The sequence below is a fragment of the Salmo salar genome, chromosome ssa01 (assembly GCF_905237065.1).
Source record: "Salmo salar chromosome ssa01, Ssal_v3.1, whole genome shotgun sequence".
NCBI lineage: Eukaryota > Metazoa > Chordata > Actinopteri > Salmoniformes > Salmonidae > Salmo > Salmo salar.
The window spans coordinates 85,553,570-85,574,738 of NC_059442.1; the positions used below are offsets into that span (position 1 = coordinate 85,553,570).

Consider the following 21,169-nt stretch of genomic DNA (forward strand, 5'->3'; position numbering starts at 1 on the left):
TGACCTCCCTACAATGCCTGGGCATGCTCCTGATGAGGTGGCGGATGGTCTCCTGAGGGATCTCCTCCCAGACCTGGACTAAAGCATCCGCCAACTCCTGGACAGTCTGTGGTGCAACGTGGCGTTGGTGGATGGAGCGAGACATGATGTCCCAGATGTGCTCAATTGGATTCAGGTCTGGGGAACGGGCGGGCCAGTCCATAGCATCAATGCCTTCATCTTGCAGGAACTGCTGACACACTCCAGCCACATGAGGTCTAGCATTGTCTTGCATTAGGAGGAACCCAGGGCCAACCGCACCAGCATATGGTCTCACAAGGGGTCTGAAGATCTCATCTCGGTACCTAATGGCAGTCAGGCTACCTCTGGCGAGCACATGGAGGGCTGTGCGGCCCCCCAAAGACATGCCACCCCACACCATGACTGACCCACCGCCAAACCGGTAATGCTGGAGGATGTTGCAGGCAGCAGAACGTTCTCCACGGCGTCTCCAGACTCGGTCACGTCTGTCACGTGCTCAGTGTGAACCTGCTTTCATCTGTGAAGAGCACAGGGCGCCAGTGGCGAATTTGCCTATCTTGGTGTTCTCTGGCAAATGCCAAACGTCCTGCACGGTGTTGGGCTGTAAGCACAACCCCCACCTGTGGACGTCGGGCCCTCATACCACCCGCATGGAGTCTGTTTCTGACCGTTTGAGCAGACACATGCACATTTGTGGCCTGCTGGAGGTCATTTTGCAGGGCTCTGACAGTGCTTCTCCTGCTCCTCCTTGCACAAAGGCGGAGGTAGCGGTCCTGCTGCTGGGTTGTTGCCCTCCTACGGCCTCCTCCACGTCTCCTGATGTACTGGCCTGTCTCCTGGTAGCGCCTCCATACTCTGGACACTATGCTGACAGACACAGCAAACCTTCTTGCCACAGCTCGCATTGATGTGCCATCCTGGATGAGCTGCACTACCTCAGCCACTTGTGTGGGTTGTAGACTCCGTCTCATGTTACCACTAGAGTGAAAGCACTGCCAGCATTCAAAAGTGACCAAAACATCAGCCAGGAAGCATAGGAACTGAGAAGTGGTCTATGGTCACCTGCAGAACCACTCCTTTATTGGGGGTGTCTTGCTTATTGCCTATAATTTCCACCTGTTGTCTATTCCATTTGCACAACAGCATGTGAAATTTATTGTCAATCAGTGTTGCTTCCTAAGTGGACAGTTTGATTTCACAGAAGTGTGATTGACTTGGAGTTACATTGTGTTGTTTAAGTGTTCCCTTTATTTTTTTGAGCAGTATATATATATATATATATCTCTTTCTACCTACAAACTAATAAATATACTTTCCTGCAACCCGCCTCACGCAATGTGGTACGGATCTGCTATTTTTATTCCTTATAACTGGAACTTCCATCAGGAGCTAGGCAGCTAACCAGCTGCTAGTCTTTCTTAGCCACGGCTAGCGGTCCTCGCCTTTTTCTTCCCCGGCATTAGTCAGCATTAGCTCGGACAATCATCTGCCAGTCTGCACAGTGGGATATCAACCCAGAGCATATCGGACTGCTTCTCTCTACCATATCACCGGATTCCTGCCGCTCTGGATCATTACACCGGACCATTACTCCAGATCATCGCAGCTAGCTTGTGGCTACTGTTAGCTAACGCCTCTGTCCCAAAGCAAGCACCAGCTAGCCTAGCCTTGAGATAGCCTCGAGCTAGGCCCATATCCCAGCTAATTCTAGGGCTACAATACCTCCTTTGCCAATTGGCCTGGAGCTTTTATTGAACACGGTGCTGACGTGATCGCCCAATGTGGTCTCAACAGGCTATTCTGTTACGATATTGCCGAAAAACCATCTACCAGCCCAGCCCGCTAGCTTTTCTGAACGCTGTGTCCCCTGCTCGCCTAGCATAGTAGTGACTACCGAACTTTTACATTTTAGTCATTTAGCAGACGCTCTTATCCAGAGCGACTTACAGCAGTGAATGCATACATTTTTTCCCCTTTTTTTCTCCATACTGGCCCACCGTGGGAATCGAACCCACAACCCTGGCGTTGCAAACACCATGCTCTACCAACTGAGCCACAGGGAAGAGCACCCTGACACACCTATTGCTGCTCTCTTGACCCTATGATCACTCGGCTACACAGCTGATGCCCCCTGGACTGTTTCAATAACACGGTACCTCATTTTGTTTACCTGCCGGCCCCAGCCTCGAACTCAGGTCCTGTATGTACCTAACTGACACGCTCTGCCCATTCATCGCCATTTACCCGTTGTTGTCTTAACTCTCCTGATCAACACCTGTGATTGCTTTATGCCTCTCTCGAATGTCAATATGCCTTGTCTACTGCTGTTTTGGCTAGTTTTTATTGTTTTATTTCACTGTAGAGCCCTCAGTCCCGCTCAAAATGCCTTAGATAGCTCTTTCGTCCGACCCCACACACATGCAGAGACCTCACCTAGGTTAACTGATGCCTCCAGAGACGACCTTTCTCATTGTCAACCAACGAATAGGTTTACCTCCACTGCACTCACATTCTACCATACCCTTGTCTGTACATTATGCCTTGAATCTACTCTACCACGCCCAGAAATCTGCTCATTTTATTCTCTGTCCCCAACGCACCAGACGACCAGTTCTTATAGCCTTTTGCTGTACCCTTATCCTACTCCTCCTCTGTTCCTCTGGTGATGTAGAGGTTAGCTGGGGGCCCTGTAGCCCCCAGTTCAACTCCTATTCCCCAGGCACTCTCATTTGTTGACTTTTGTAACCGTAAAAGCCATGGTTTCATGCATATTAACATCAGAAGCCTCCTCCCTAAGTTAGTTTTTTTCACTGCTTTAGCACACTTCGCCAACCCTGATGTCCTAGCCGTGTCTGAATCCTGGCTTAGGAAGGCCACCAAAAATTCTGAAATTTCCATTCCCAACTACAGCATTTTCTGCCAAGAAAGAACTGCCGAAGGGGGTGGAGATGCAATCTACTGCAGATATAGCCTGCAGAGTTCTGTCATGCTATCCAGGTCTGTGCCCAAACAGTTTGAGCTTCTACTTTTAAAAATCCACCTTTCCAGAAATAAGTCTCACTGTTGCCACTTGTTTATAGACCCCCCTCAGCCCTTAGCTGTGCCCTGGACACCATATGTGTATTAATTTCCCCCCATTTATCTTCAGAGTTTGTCCTGTTAGGTGACCTAAACTGGGATATGCTTAACACCCCGGCCATCCTACAATCTAAGCTAGATGCCCTCAATCTCACACAAATTGTCATGGAGCCTATCAGGTACAATCCGTAAACACGGGCACCCGTCTAGCATCACTACTCTGTAGGGTTCCAAGTAGCTCTGGATATCTAGCAGGCCGGTTAGCAGAATGGGCCTTCAGCGGACGTCGTGCCTGAGGGGCCTGTTGGAATCCTCGGGCAGATTATGTCGGTTTATGTAAATAAATAATTATGTAAATTAGCATGCCCCATTGAAAAAGTGTAGAACTAAGCACAGATATAGACCTTGGTTCGCAGTCATCCCCCTCTTCAAAGGGGGTGACACTCTAGACCCAAACTGTTACACACACACACACACACACACACACACACACACACACACACACACACACACATCCTACCCTGCCTTTCCAAGGTCTTCGAAAGCCAAGTTAACAAACAGATCACCAATCATTTCGAATCCCACCGTACCTTCTCCGCTATGCAATCCGGTTCCCGAGCTGGTCGAGGGTGCACCTTAGCCACGCTCAAGGTCCTAAATGATATCATAACCGCCACCAATAAAAGACAATACTGTCCAGCCGTATTCATCGACCTGGCCAAGGCTTTCGACTCTGTCAATCACCGCATTCTTATCGGCAATTTCTCATATGGCTGCCTCGCCTGGTTTACCAACTACTTCTCAGACAGAGTTCAGTGTGTTAAATCGGAGGGCCTGTTTTCCGGACCTCTGGCAGTCTATGGGGGTGCCACAGGGTTCAATTCAACACTCCTTCCGTGGCCTCCAACTGCTCTTAAATGCAAGTAAAATTAAATGCATGCTCTTCAACCGATCGCTGCTTGCACCTGCCCGCCCGTCTAGCATCACTACTCTGGACGGTTCTGACTTAGAATATGTGGACAACTACAAATAACAAGGTGTCTGGTTAGACTGTAAACTCTACTTCCAGACTCACATTAAGCATCTCCAATCCAAAATTAAATCTAGAATCGGCTTCCTATTTCGCAACAAAGCATCCTTCACTCATGCTGCCAAACATACCCTCGTAAAACTGACTATCCTATCAAACCTTGACTTCAGCAATGTCATTTACAAAACAGCCTCCAACACTCTATTCAGCAAATTGGATGTAGTCTATCACAGTGCCATCCGTTTTGTCACCAAAGCCCCATATACTCCCCACCACTGCGACCTGTATCCTCTCGTTGGCTGGCCCTCGCTACATATTTGTCGCCAAACCCACTGGCTCCAGGTCATCTATAAGTCTTTTCTAGGTAAAGCCCCGCCTTATCTCAGCTCACTGGTCACCATAGCAACACCCACCCGTAGCAAGCGCTCCAGCAGGTATATTTCACTGGTCATCCCCAAAGCAAGCACTTCCTTTGGCTGCCATTCCTTCCAGTTCTCTGCTGCCAATGACTGGAACGAATTGCAAAAATCACTGAAGCTGGAGACTCATATCTCCCTCACTAACTTTAAGCATCAGCTGTCAAAGCAGCTTAGAGATCATTGCACCTGTACATAGCCCATCTGTAAATAGCCCTTCTGTAAATAGCCCAGCCAACTACCTCATCCCCATATTGTTATTCATTTTTTTGCTCCTTTGCACCCCAGTATCTCTACTTGCACGTTCATCTTCTGCACATCTATCACTCCAGTGTTTAATTGCTGAATTGTAGTTATTTCTCCACTATGGCCTATTTATTGCCTTACCTCCCTAATCTTACTACATTTGCACACACTGTATATAGACTCTTCTATTGAGTTATTGAATTAAAATGTGTTTATTCCATGTGTAACTCTGTTGTTTGTGTCGCACTGGTTTGCTTTATCTTGGCCAGGTCGCAGTTGTAAATGAGAATTTGTTCTCAACTGGCCTACCTGGTTAAATAAAGGTGAAGTAAAAAATAAAACACTGACACCTGACTGAAGATCAACCCTGACTACTGTCTGTTAACCCTCACACTGACACCTGACTGAATATCAACCCTGACTATTGTCTGTTAACCCTCACACTGACACCTGACTGAAGATCAACCCTGACTACTGTCTGTAACCCTCACACTGACACCTGACTGAAGATCAACCCTGACTACTGTCTGTTAACGCTCACACTGACACCTGACTGAAGATCAACCCTGACTACTGTCTGTTAACCCTCACACTGACACCTGACTGAATATCAAACCTGACTACTGTCTGTTAACCCTCACACTGATACCTGACTGAAGATCAACCCAACTACTGTCTGTAACCCTCACACTGACACCTGACTGAAGATCAACCCTGACTACTGTCTGTTAACCCTCACACTGACACCTGGCTGAAGATCAACCCTGACTACTGTCTGTTAACCCTCACACTGCCACCTGACTGAAGATCAACCCTGACTACTGTCTGTAACCCTCACACTGACACCTGACTGAAGATCAACCCTGACTACTGTCTGACACCTGACTGAAGATCAACCCTGACTACTGTCTGTTAACCCTCACACTGACACCTGACTGAAGATCAACCCTGACTACTGTCTGTAACCCTCACACTGACACCTGACTGAATATCAAACCTGACTACTGTCTGTTAACCCTCACACTGATACCTGACTGAAGATCAACCCTGACTACTGTCTGTAACCCTCACACTGACACCTGACTGAAGATCAACCCTGACTACTGTCTGTTAACCCTCACACTGACACCTGACTGAATATCAACCCTGACTACTGTCTGTAACCCTCACACTGACACCTGACTGAAGATCAACCCTGACTACTGTCTGTTAACCCTCACACTGACACCTGACTGAAGATCAACCCTGACTACTGTCTGTTAACCCTCACACTGACACCTGACTGAAGATCAACCCTGACTACTGTCTGTTAACCCTCACACTGACACCTGACTGAAGATCAACCCTGACTACTGTCTGTTAACCCTCACACTGACACCTGACTGAAGATCAACCCTGACTACTGTCTGTTAACCCTCACACTGACACCTGACTGAAGATCAACCCTGACTACTGTCTGTTAACCCTCACACTGACACCTGACTGAAGATCAACCCTGACTACTGTCTGTTAACCCTCACACTGACACCTGACTGAAGATCAACACTGACTACTGTCTGTTAACCCTCACACTGCCACCTGACTGAATATCAACCCTGACTACTGTCTGTAACCCTCACACTGACACCTGACTGAAGATCAACCCTGACTACTGTCTGTTAACCCTCACACTGACACCTGACTGAAGATCAAGCCTGACTGTTAACCCTCACACTGCCACCTGACTGAAGATCAACCCTGACTACTGTCTGTTAACCCTCACACTGACACCTGACTGAAGATCAAGCCTGACTGTTAACCCTCACACTGCCACCTGACTGAATATCAACCCTGACTATTGTCTGTTAACCCTCACAGTGACACCTGACTGAAGATCAACCCTGACTACTGTCTGTAACCCTCACACTGACACCTGACTGAAGATCAACCCTGACTACTGTCTGTTAACCCTCACACTGACACCTGACTGAAGATCAACCCTGACTACTGTCTGACACCTGACTGAAGATCAACCCTGACTACTGTCTGTAACCCTCACACTCACACCTGACTGAAAATCAACCTGACTACTGTCTGTAACCCTCACACTGACACCTGACTGAAGATCATTCCTGACTACTGTCTGTAACCCTCACACTGACACCTGACTGAAGATCAACCCTGACTACTGTCTGTTAACCCTCACACTGACACCCGACTGAAGATCAACCCTGACTACTGTCTGTAACCCTCACACTGACACCTGACTGAAAATCAACCTGACTACTGTCTGTAACCCTCACACTGATACCTGACTGAAGATCAACCCAACTACTGTCTGTAACCCTCACACTGACACCTGACTGAAGATCAAGCCTGTCTGTTAACCCTCACACTGACACCTGACTGAATATCAACCCTGACTACTGTCTGTTAACCCTCACACTGACACCTGACTGAAGATCAACCCTGACTACTGTCTGTTAACCCTCACACTGACACCTGACTGAAGATCAACCCTGACTACTGTCTGTTAACCCTCACACTGACACCTGACTGAAGATCAACCCTGACTACTGTCTGTTAACCCTCACACTGACACCTGACTGAAGATCAACCCTGACTACTGTCTGTTATCACACTGACACCTGACTGAAGATCAACCCTGACTACTGTCTGTTAACCCTCACACTGACACCTGACTGAAGATCAACCCTGACTACTGTCTGACACCTGACTGAAGATCAACCCTGACTACTGTCTGTTAACCCTCACACTGACACCTGACTGAAGATCAACCCTGACTACTGTCTGTTAACCCTCACACTGACACCTGACTGAAGATCAACCCTGACTACTGTCTGTTAACCCTCACACTGACACCTGACTGAAGATCAACCCTGACTACTGTCTGTTAACCCTCACACTGACACCTGACTGAAGATCAACCCTGACTACTGTCTGACACCTGACTGAAGATCAACCCTGACTACTGTCTGTTAACCCTCACACTGACACCTGACTGAAGATCAACACTGACTACTGTCTGTTAACCCTCACACTGACACCTGACTGAAGATCAACCCTGACTACTGTCTGTTAACCCTCACACTGACACCTGACTGAAGATCAACCCTGACTACTGTCTGTTAACCCTCACACTGACACCTGACTGAAGATCAACCCTGACTACTGTCTGTAACCCTCACACTGACACCTGACTGAAGATCAACCCTGACTACTGTCTGTTAACCCTCACACTGACACCTGACTGAAGATCAACCCTGACTACTGTCTGTTAACCCTCACACTGACACCTGACTACTGTCTGTAACCCTCACACTGCCACCTGACTGAAATCAACCCTGACTACTGTCTGTTAACCCTCACACTGACACCTGACTGAAGATCAACCCTGACTACTGTCTGTTAACCCTCACACTGCCACCTGACTGAAGATCAACCCTGACTACTGTCTGTTAACCCTCACACTGACACCTGACTGAAGATCAACCCTGACTACTGTCTGTAACCCTCACACTGACACCTGACTGAAAATCAACCTGACTACTGTCTGTAACCCTCACACTGATACCTGACTGAAGATCAACCCGACTACTGTCTGTAACCCTCACACTGACACCTGACTGAAGATCAAGCCTGTCTGTTAACCCTCACACTGACACCTGACTGAATATCAACCCTGACTACTGTCTGTTAACCCTCACACTGACACCTGACTGAAGATCAACCTGACTACTGTCTGTTAACCCTCACACTGACACCTGACTGAAGATCAACCCTGACTACTGTCTGTTAACCCTCACACTGACACCTGACTGAAGATCAACCCTGACTACTGTCTGTTAACCCTCACACTGACACCTGACTGAAGATCAACCCTGACTACTGTCTGACACCTGACTGAAGATCAACCCTGACTACTGTCTGTTAACCCTCACACTGACACCTGACTGAAGATCAACCCTGACTACTGTCTGACACCTGACTGAAGATCAACCCTGACTACTGTCTGTTGACCCTCACACTGACACCTGACTGAAGATCAACCCTGACTACTGTCTGTTAACCCTCACACTGACACCTGACTGAAGATCAACCCTGACTACTGTCTGTTAACCCTCACACTGACACCTGACTGAAGATCAACCGTGACTACTGTCTGTTAACCCTCACACTGACACCTGACTGAAGATCAAGCCTGACTGTTAACCCTCACACTGATACCTGGTGATTTGGTGGTCCCCGGAATGGAAAAGGTTGTGAACCGCTGCACTAGACAGACTGAGACACCCAGCAGTGATGCACATTGATTAGTGAAGGCATGGAAGAGGCATGGATGGAGCCATGTCTGCACATAACCCAGACCACCGTGTAAGGCTGCGTCCAAAATGGCATCCTATTACGGCACTACAAAGGGAATAAAGTGCCATTTGGGACGTACGGTATAAACTGTCAAGACGATGGGTCCTTTTCCTCTGGAATATAAGAAGCACACATAACCAACCCATAAAGTAAAATGCAACATCCATTTATGGCCAGCTATGTAAACTAACATTGATTGATTTATCCGGCAATAGATGTCGTTCAATTGATAATATACATTTTTGTTCTAATTCCTCTTAAGGGAAAAGTAATCAGATTACGTTACAGAGTTTGGGTAATCCAAAAGTTACATTACTGATTAAGATTTTGGACAGCTACACTTTATATACACAAAAGTATGTGGACAAAGCTTCATTCGGCTATTTCAGACACACCCGTTGCTGACAGTTGTATAAAACCGAGCACACAGCCATGCAATCTCCATAGACAAACATTGGCAGTAGAATGGCTTTACTGAAGAGCTCAGTGACTTTCAACGTGGCACCGTCAGAGGATGCCACCTTTCCAACAAGTCAGTTTGTCAAATTTCTACCGTGTTAAGAGCTGCCACGGTCAACTGTAAGTGCTGTTATTACGAAATGGAAACATCTAGGAGCAACAAAGGCTCAGCCACAAAGTGGTAGGCCACACAAGCTCACAGAACAGGGCCTAAGAGTACTGAAGCACGTAGCACATAAAAACAATACTCACTACCGAGTTCCAAACTGCCTCTGGAACCAATGTCAGCACAATAACTTTTCATCGGGATCTTCATGAAATGGGTTTCAATGGCCGAACAGCGGTACACAAGTCTAAGATCACCATGTGCAATGCCAAGCGTCGGCTGGAGTGGTGTAAAGCTCACCGCCATTGGACTCTGGAGTAGTGGAAACACATTCTCTGGAGTGATGAATCACACTTCACCATCTGGCAGTCCGACAGACACATCTGGGTTAGGCAGATGCCAGGAGAACTCTACCTGCCCGAATGCATAATGCCAACTGTACAGTTTGGTAGAGGAGGAATATTTTTTTCATGGTTCAGGCCTCTTAGTTCCAGTGAAGGGAAATCTTAACATACAATGACATTCTAGATGATTCTGTGCTTCCAACTTTGTGGCAACAGTTTGGGGAAGGCCTTTTGCTGTTTCAGCATGACAATGCCCCCATGCACAAAGCGAGGTCCATAATGAAATGGTTTGTTGATCTGTTTGGAAGAACTTGACTGGCCTGCAAAGAGCCCTGACCTCAACCCCATTGAACACCTTTGGGATGAATTGGAATGCCAACTGCGAGCCAGGCCTAATCGCCCAACATCAGCGCCCGACCTCACTAATACTCTTGTGGCTGAATGGAAGCAAGTCCCCACATCAATGTTCCAACATCTGGTGAAATGCCTTCCCAGAAGAGTGGTCGCTGTTATAACAGCAAAGGGGTCCAACGCCATATTAATGCCCATGATTCTGGAATGAAATGTTTGACCAGCGGGTGTCCACATACAGTTACACTGCAAGTCTTTGCTATGTAAAGCTCCGCCTTATCTCAGCTCACTGGTCACGATAACACCCACCCGTAGCACGCGCTCCAGCAGGTATATCTCACTGGTCATCCCCAAAGTCAACACCTCCTTTGACCACCGTTCCTTCCAGTTCTCTGCTGCCAATGACTGGAACGAATTGCAATTTATTTTATTTTTTTATAAATAAATTGCTGAAGACTTATATTTCCCTCACTAACTTTAAACATCAGCTATCTGAGCAGCTAACCGATCGCTGCAGCTGTACATAGCTCATCCAATCTACCTCATCCCCATATTGTTTTCATTTACTTTTCTGCTCTTTTGCACACCAGTATTTGTACTTGCACATCATCATCTGCACATTCCATATAACTCTGTTGTTGTTTGTGTCACACTGCTTTACTTTATCTTGGCCAGGTCGCAGTTGTAAATGAGAACTTGTTCTCAACTAGCCTACCTGGTTAAATAAAGATGAAATACATTATTATTTTTTTTAACATTACCAAAAGTAACAGATTACATTTTGAAAGTTGCCTACCCAATCCTGCTTACCAGTAGCAGCAGGTTCCCATTGCCAGGTATAGTTTGCATCAAAAATGGCACCCTATTCCATATATAGTGTACTACTTTTGACCAGAACCATGGTCAAAAGTAGTGCACTATTTATGAAATAGGGTGTCATTTGGGACGCATCCACTGTGGTGTTCACCATGAACACCACTTTGTTATTTTCCCTGACCTGACAGTCAGTCTGATAATGGGCATTATTCATCAGCAGTTCATTAATCTCACAGCATTGTCATCAGATGAGGAAACTACATCCATGGGAGGGAGAGGGGGAGAGAGCGAGAGCGAAAGAGAAGAGATCAGGCTGTGTTCCATTCCAGGATAGATGTTCCCTCCCCTGTAACCTGTATAGGCCTAAGTGAAATCAATGTGAGAGATTGTTTTGACCTACCCAGTTGTCTCAGACATGTTAAAAAGCAGGTAATGAGGGCAAAGAATACAGTCAATCTAGGGTTGTGTCCCAAATAGCACCATATTCCCAATATAGTGCACTACTTCTGACCAGCGCTCTATTGGCCCTGGTCAAAAGTACTGCTCTATAAAGGGAATAGGGTGCCATTTGGGATGCAGCCTTAGAGCTCAAAGAGCAGCCTGGAACTTTCCCTTTCAGGACACTGCAGTGGTCGAGTGGTGGGAGATATCTCCCTCATAAACAGGCCAACTTAAAAACAACAAGGAGAAATGGAACAGATTATCAGCCTCCATCTATGAAACGCTAAAAGCACCTGCTCTATTCTAGGTGCTTTGTTTGTGATGCTAATCACATGCACAGATTGGGTGGGGGTGGGTGGGAAACGGTGTTCCTGTTCCTACACTAACCAGCTCTCTGTTAGATCCTGAGCCTAGACAATTGCATAAGGGGAAGGATTTTCACTTAAAATGAATCACTTTGCTTGTTGCTTAGCAACCAAAAAAACGGATTCACATTGTATACATATATACGTGCCAGTTGCCTGTCGACTGATTGACATTACATCTGTGTGTGTGGGTGTGTGATTCTTGGGGAGAGAGGATAGAGGAAGACAGGAGTGAGTGAGTGAGATGCAAAAGAGGAGAGGGTAGAAGGAAGGGAGAGATGGGTGACACACGGGAGAGGAAGAGTGATTAATGTTTGTTCCATTGGTTCGAATAGGGGGGAAAAATAAAAAATACAAAAAAATGGCTTACTCATCATTACCTAGTGTTCCAGTCTCTCACGGTGCTTTAAAGTGGAACTAACAGCGTTTTAGCAATGTGAAATAAAATCAGTTCATACCCACCTGCTGAAAGAATGAGGCCTTTTTTTTTTTTATGTAGGAGAAGCGAGCACTTAGATATAGACATTTTCACATTTCCATACCTTGATAGAATGTTTTGGAATGAATGTAAGGCATTTGTGAAAATTCTATAGCAATATAGAGTGGCAAAGCGGCCATGCGTTTGGACAATTAACAGACACTACAGTAAATAAAACCTAATAAACGTGTCAAGTCTTGTCCAGGGCTATGTTCAGTACGTTTTTACGTTCTGGAGCGTTCATTTGAACGGAAACGGTGCAGTACTGAACGACCAGTTGAAAAGAGGGGAGGGGTTGGGTTGTGGGTTGGGGAGCGCTGTCAGCACCGCCACTGCCCTTTAAATACGTCACTCATTGCATCAAGGTACACCTCGCCACACCCAACAAACAGGAGCAAATGTACCTCAAAGTCTGTTCAAGAACATACAAGAATGTTTTGGGGAAAGGTGTCATTCAGTACAAACCGTTCCGTAACGTAGCAAACGTTCAAGTGAACTGAACACACCTCAGGATAGACTCTACACAGACTGGGTGCCATAGCCAATCAGAGCTAAATAAGCCATTTGCCACATGGGCCTGTCATCATTCCCTTTGAACTGGACTGTGTGTTTACAGGCAGTAGCACCAGCGTGACTTTAGATCATTAGAAAGCATTTGCCAAAAGCCACAAAATAGTGGATATCTGCAAATACCACGGGAGTGCCTTACATTTGGGAACTTTACAGTTGTATTGATCAAACAACCATGAACAGGTAGGGCCTCGCTCCCTCAGTTGATATTGATGTGCATAGGCAACAACAACTAATGTTAGCCAGAGCAAGATGAGCTCAAATCTAACGAGGGAACAGTAGATAAAGCCCCCCCCCAAAAAAAATGAGCTCGTAGTCGGCAGACAAAATTGCATTGATAAACAATAGGAATAGTAGACTGCTCGCCCTTCTGCAGCTTGCCTGCCAATGCATTGTTTTCCCAATCCCCGTTTTGACAACTGAATGCGAACATGCCTGCCCTATCATTTGATTGACGCCAAATACATTTGATTGACAACTAAGAGATATGCTAACTGTGGATGACAGTCTTTCAATTTCAGCATAGCTAGCTAGAAAACGGATTCCTATTTCTTGCTAGCTAACAAACTGATTCCCATGTCTTGCTAGCTAACCAGATGACACCTGCATCTCTAGCTCTAGCTAGTTATGGGGAAACAAAGCTTCCTGAAGCATTGAGCATTTCCAGCCAATTGTGTCAAAAATAAGTTAATTACTCCAGGCTTTGATCAACACAGTGTACACTACTGGCACCTGCTGATCAAAATAATTTAGAGCAGCTAAATTATTATAGACGACGTCCCACACCCCATAGCGCCTGCCCAGGGTAGCCTTTTTGTCTTCTAGCAAACCAATCAGGTGGCTGTTCGATGAAACAAAGGTTGATCACATGCTTCTGATAAAGCGATAAACTGCTCAGTGATTTCGGCGCATGCCTCGGAGCTCCGGTATCAAACCTTAAATCCCCAGCTGTAACCAATGACATGACATCCCCCCAGCAGCTTTCTCTTCCCTCTCTCTAACTTCCTCCCCCCCCCCTCTATTCCTTCTCTCTCCGAAGGGCTGATTGCAGCAAACAATATACCAGGTCAACTGTGACTTACAACCTGATAGCAATATTTGTTGGACTACCAAGAAACGTATTGGTGAATATGCTATATTAAATCAGGCATTGAACTGCATCCATCTATTCGGCCAACGCCTTATTCTACATCATGAATTTCTTGGTCAAATAGAACATATCTTTAAAGCCTCTTATAAAGTTGGTTTTGTAGCATAAACTGGTAATTTGATATTTTTGAGAGATATGATTGTCTGTTTCATATCTGTAAACTAGTTAAAACGCTGTCTGTATTGTCATGCCAAACATGTCTTTTGGAGAGAAAAAAAATGGATCAAAAAAATGTGATCATATTACTCCAGTGTTAGCCTCCCTACACTGGCTTCCTGTGAAGGCAAGGGCTGATTTCAAGGTTTTACTGCTAACCTACAAAGCATTACATGGGCTTGCTCCTACCCATCTTTCCGATTTGGTCCTGCCGTACATACCTACACGTACGCTACGGTCACAAGACGCAGGCCTCCTAATTGTCCCTAGAATTTCTAAGCAAACAGCTGGAGGCAGGGCTTTCTCCTATAGAGCTCCATTTTTATGGAATAGTCTGCCTACCCATGTGAGAGATGCAGACTCGGTCTCAACCTTTAAGTCTTTACTGAAGACCCATCTCTTCAGTGGGTCCTATGATTGAGTGTAGTCTGGCCCAGGAGTGTAAAGATTAACGGAAAGGCTCTGGAGCAACGAACCGCCCTTGCTGTCTCTGCCTGGCCGGTTCCCCTGTAACGGGCGTCGTAAGGATTGGACCAAGGTGCAGCGGGAACGTGTATACTCATCTTCTTTATTAATTTAAAAGAAGGAAAAACAAACAAATCACGTATACAAAACAATGACCGCCACTAAACCGTCCTGTCAGGTGCACAGACACAAAACAGGAGACAACTACCCACAAATCAAATTACAAAAACACCCCTATACATAGGACCTTCAATCAGAAGCAACGAGGAGCAGCTGCTTACAATTGAAGGTCAACCCCATTAACTAAACATAGAAATAGAAAGACTAGAACTAACATAGAAATACACTTACATAGAACATAGACCAAAAAACACCAGAACACATAAAACAAACACCCCTCTTACATAAGCACATAGACCAACAAACCCCGAGACACTCTAAACACCCGCTGCCACGTCCTGACCAAACTACAATAACAAATAACCCCTTTTACTGGTCAGGATGTGACATCCCCTCTCTCCACTGGGATTCTCTGCCTCTAACCCTATTACAGGGGCTGAGTCACTGGCTTATTGGTGTTCTTCCATGCCGTCCCTACGAGGGGTGTGTCACTTGAGTGGGTTGAGTCACTGACGTGGTCTTCCTGTCTGGGTTGGTGCCCCCCCTTGGGTTGTGCCGTGGCGGAGATCTTTGTGGGCTATACTCGGCCTTGTCTCAGGATGGTAAGTTGGTGGTTGAAGATATCCCTCTAGTGGTGTGGGGGCTGTGCTTTGACAAAGTAGGTGGGGTTATATCCTTCCTGTTTGGCCCTGTCCAGGGGTATCGTCAGGTGGGGCACAGTGTCACCTGACCCCTCCTGTCTCAGCCTCCATATTTATGCTGCAGTAGTTTGTGTCGGGGGGCTAGAGTCAGTCTATTATATCTGGAGTATTTCTCCTGTCTTATCCGGTGTCCTGTGTGAATTTAAGTATGCTCTCTCTAATTCTCTCTTTCTCTCGGAGGACCTGAGCCCTAGGACCATGCCTCAGGACTACCTGACATGATGACTCCTTGCTGTCCCCAGTCCACCTGGCCGTGCTGCTGCTCCAGTTTCAACTGTTCTGCCTGCGGCTATGGAACCCTGACCTGTTCACCGGACGTGCTACCTGTCCCAGACTTGATGTTTTCAACTCTCTAGAAACAGCAGGAGTGGTAGAGATACTCTCAATGATCAGCTATGAAAAGCCAACTGACATTTATTTACTCTTGAGGTGCTGACTTGTTGCACCCTCGACAACTGTGATTATTATTATTTGACCATGCTGGTAATTTATGAACATTTGAACATCTTGGCCATGTGCTGTTATAATCTCCACCTGGCACAGCCAGAAGAGGACTGGCCACCCCTCATAGCCTGGTTCCTCTCTAAGTTTCTTCCTAGGTTTTGGCCTTACTAGGGAGTTTTTCCTAGCTACCGTGCTTCTACACCTGCATTGCTTGCTGTTTGGGGTTTTAGGCTGGGTTTCTGTACAGCACTTTGAGATATCAGCTGATGTAAGAAGGGCTATATAAATACATTTGATTTGATTTGGAGTGGGCTGCAAGCAGCACATACAGTATGGAACCAGACTATAGTGCAACAGGTTGATAGTCAAAGAACCACTTTCCCTTAGTAATGTCTCCAAAGCATTATTTCCCTCGTAGTAGTAATAATCATGATTTTCATATTAACCGTCCAGGCAGGCGATGGGAAAGAGCTTAGTGAGGATAATGACTTTTAGATGGGTATTTTACTCACCAGCTGTATATGCAAACATGAGTGAGAGTACTACAGTATCCTCATACTGGTCTCGTTTCATACCTCACACTAATCTAGTTCTCTTAGCGTTGGCTCATACAGCAGTGGTCATCTCAGCTACTATAATTCATCAAAACAAGATTATTATTTTCTTGACTAACTCAAATCTGTGTTGTCAAATAGATCCATGCACATTAGTGATTGAATCCTCTATATTAGACATGGTTAATACAATGATTGGAGAGAGAGAGAGAGAGAGAGAGAGAGAGATCACTGAAGTTCCAAGGTCCTTCCCTCTCTTTGCCATCTCTCACTGATCTGCATTAGGTTGGGAGGTGATTACTACACTGAATGATTAAACAAGGAACTCAATGTCTAGCCACATCTATGATGCATTGTTACCTGTACTGTAGAGTTTTACGCATTAGAGTTTTTCTCCAAGTCTGGAGGATGAGAATAAGGCTCTGTCCCAAATGGCACCATATGCCTTATATAGTGCACTACTTTTGACCAGATCCCTATGGGCCTTGGTCAAAAGTAGTCCACTACAGGGCGGTATCCCTATTGATTGCACTTAATTTGTGATCTAACAATCTGCTAAAGTAACCTGACCACTAACTGCTCACCTCATTAGTTGTACAATAAAGCGATACCAGGTGTGTTCATCAACAAACAGTACTAAGTAATGTAACGTTACTCATGATCGGCCAGATGACATAATCCAGCCTATAGAATCAGAAATTGAGATGAACCTGTTCTTACATTTACGGGACGCTCTTATCCAGAGCGACTTGGAGAAGCAATTAGGGTTAAGTGCCTTGCTCAAGGGGACATTTTTCACCTAGTCGCCTCAGGGATTCAAACCAGCAACTTTTCAGTTACTGGCCCAACGCTCTTAACCGCTAGGGTGCCTGCTGCCCTTCTTACAGCAGCATTATACAAAGAAAATTGTCACCCCTATTCCTGAGAAATAGACACATTCCCTAGACAGCCATGGGAATGTCAAGACTGCAGTAGTAGGATGAAGGTTTGCACTGCTAGTGGTGAGCATGCATTCACTGTAAATAAAATCCTGCAATATTTACAGTAAATTACTGGCAGCACAGTAGCCAGTAAATTACCGTCAATTTACAGGCCAAATATAATTTATTTTAAAAAATATGGTATGATACTGTATTCTGTGGTACAGTATTCTCACTAATGCAACAAATATAGCATTTTACAAGGCATGCCTCAAAATATGTTAATGTGCCCTAGATTATTTTGCCACCCACAACATTTTCCCACAATGCACCACAACTCACAGTATGCTGCTGTAAATATACAGCAAAACAGGTAATACAGTACTTTACTGTGAAGTGTAGTGAAATGCCATTCAACACACAAAATGGATTTCTCTTTACAGTACTGTAATGTAGAATTACAGTAGCTAACTAAAAGTTTTGCTGTAAATTTACAGCAACTTGTTAGTGTTGCTGCCACCTTTATCAACTATTGTTAGAGAGATTTGGTCACTAGTGACACACACAGTATGGTTCTGGCAACTGATGATGCTTTTAAAGAATGTCTCATTGACACAACAATGCTGGACTGGTGTAATAGAACAGCAGCTGTCAGTGCTGGGGTGTGTCCAGGGTAGAGACTGGGTCAAAACTATTCCTGACTAACTGGTGGAATCCTGTCAACTAACAGTGCGGGTGTGTGTGTGTGTGTGTGTGTGTGTGTGTGTGTGTGTGTGTTTGCGAGCCTAGATATTTTCCTGGACAACATCGCTTCATGGAAAAGTTTGTAATTATACCCAGAGGTGTCTAAAAAGTATTTCTTCAGATGCAATGTCACCTTTTGTTAATTAGTGTATTTGTCACAGTCTGATCGAGTTACACTTCTATTAAATAAACTGAATATACATACTGCATGTATATATAGTATGAAGTACCACAGCTGCCCTTCATCCATCAACTGCTAAGACAGGCCTACATGACAGGCCTACATGACAGCCCTACATGACTGGCCTACATGACTGGCCTACATGACTAGCCCTACATGACTGGCCTACATGACTGGCCTACAGATGTGAATGGCTTTAACAAGTTGCTTTGGTTCTAAACTTGCTCATGTAATTTCAGACAATGATGAAACGAGATGAGACGGTTGTAAGTGATACATTGTGTTTGTTCATTCAACATTAGGCCAAATATGCCACAGAATGTTTGTTTTTTTAAATGGTGTCCTACCTCAAAACAAAACAAACATTCCCTAAAAACAAAACTAAAATTCCAAACAAACATTTTGATAATGAATAAATGACAAAAAGTATACTTTCGGTATTGAAATGATTTGATATGATGATTAGTGGATAAATGATGTTTGATTTCTGACAGGTCAAATAATTATCACTTGAAACAACAAGTGTCAAGAATACAGGCAGAGCTCAAGAGCTTCAGTAATATTATGCCAAATCATCACACAACAGATCAGCACATCTAAAACGCTAATACTCTAATTCACACTTAATAAAATACACTTGGAATGTAATAACTCACAAGTATCACTGTTACAATGTTAGGCATGTGTTATAACTATTGTAATGTTGTAACTTTTTTCATTTGGTGGAAAGGTAACAATGTGGCTCAGTGATTTTTGGTGCGGAAGCATTATTGCACAGACTGTCAGTCTCATAGGCATATATTAAAGAAAATACCCAATTCTATATGAATCCAAATGGTATGAAGCCAAAGTGCCACACTAAAACAGCAACAGTCAATTTCTGTCACAAGTTATGAAGGCATTGGAAATGTGCTGTGTGTGGACATATGAATATGACCAACCTTCTTTTTGGTGTTACAGTGGCAGCAGACGGTCCACAGGTACTTGAGAGTTCTCCAGAGCAGAATGATGAAGAGACCTCCAAAGAACGTGACCATGGAGGAGGCAAGGAAAGCCCACCACATGCGCTGCCCGTTGCTATCACAGGGCACATCTGGGGAGAACGGGATGATCACATCCATCTTGGATATGCGGATAGAGGGAGAGTCCGGGTAGTAACTATGTTTACCTTTAGGCATTATTCTGAGGCTACCGATGCCCAGGGATAGGTTTCCATGTTCTATAACTAGTATCCAGACGATTTGGGTAGTTCCAGCCAGTGCCCCATACCCCACAATTCAGCCATATTGCTTCAACTAACTACCACCCTTCCTTCCTCTACTCTACCCTGTCCGTTTACATCAGTCCTTCAATGTAAATGTTGTGTTCTCAACGACCTGTGACGCAGAAACTGCACTTCAAAAGGACAGGATATGATCGTTCCATTAACAGAAGTCATTCACAGATCGTACAATAAGTTACATGCGAAATCAGATATTTCTTCAAAACTAGTTCATATAATTATATATTGAAAATCCCGTTGCTGTTCTTCTTTGCTTGTTTCTTTTGGTGTAATAGTTCGATATTTCCAGGAAAGGCAGCAATTATCTTCGAGTCACCTGTCGTTCTGGTTTCTCCATCAGGTAACCAAATCGCGTAAAGGCAATCGATGGTAACCCTCGCCCTCACTCACAAAACTCCACCTTGTTGAGAACCAGCCGCCGCTTTAATAAGTCCGTTATTTCTGCTCCATTTAGCGCTCTCGCTAGGTGTTGAATACTACTTTCTCTCTTTATGACCGCAGATGACTTATTTATTTCCGTTCATAAAAGCTGTTCAATAACGCTTTCCATAGGTTTTCTAGTCCTCTTCTTGCTTCAGTGGCGGCCAGACGATAGCGGCTGACTGTCAGATCTATTTGGAAGATGACAAGGAACTGGGACGGCGATTTACAGGTAGCAGGGGTGGAGCCATCAACAAGATCCGGCCAACTCATGCGTTTCGGCGATCCTCAAACATTATTCTCTTATCGGTGATCCACGTCCATGGTGGCGACCGTTCTCATCCGTACACCCTTACGCAAATATGCACTAAACCCAATGTCTTGAAAGCGTTTTGCGTCTGAGGGAGGAGGAGAGGATTACTTTTTCCCGAAAAGAATACAGCAGAAATATGTTGTCCACACATCGGCTTGAATAGGACCTGTTGACGAGCCACACAAAAGCAATCTGTTGCTCTTTTAACGTTTCTTCATGTCAAGAAAACAAGTAGGCTACCTATAATTAAATGGAAATACGTAGCTTTGCCACATGTAAAATAATATCCATACAAAATGTAGGATTTAAAGCATGATTACATTTATTGATTTTAAAGAAGGATTATGATGATGAAATGAAGCAATTAAATCAATTAATTCATTGCTCGGAAATTATACAGCTCCAATTGTCGTTTTAAATATATATAACGTCTTGTTCTGACCGTTAGTCAGGTTAAAAAACTACTTTTTTACTTTTTACAAATGTATAAAAGTGGAGATTCTGCTCTCCCTGGTGGTCACATATTGCATCGATCCCCTAATCGTGAGCCTGAGCTAGCAGAGAATTCTTATTTTTTTAACCTTTATTTAACTTCGCAAATCAGCAAATTATTATTTACAATGAAGGTCTACC

The 21,169-nt window shown here is 44.9% G+C and overlaps 1 protein-coding gene across 9 annotated transcripts in view; it reads right to left on the reverse strand.

The window, feature by feature from the left end:
* Nucleotides 1-20,692, reverse strand: part of LOC106611671 (calcium-activated potassium channel subunit alpha-1) — a 231,384-nt gene extending 210,692 nt beyond the window's left edge. For 3 of the 9 annotated variants that reach the window (XM_014212216.2, XM_014212208.2, XM_045723530.1), the window contains exon 1: nucleotides 19,463-20,686. In XM_014212216.2, coding sequence (XP_014067691.1) covers nucleotides 19,463-19,699 — 237 coding nt within the window. In that variant the 5' untranslated portion in view covers nucleotides 19,700-20,686. Of the gene's footprint in view, nucleotides 1-19,462 lie in introns of all 9 variants that reach the window. The other 6 variants (XM_014212201.2, XM_014212191.2, XM_045723528.1 and 3 more) reach the window with 3 other exon arrangements.
* Between the last annotated feature and the right edge of the window lie 477 nt (nucleotides 20,693-21,169).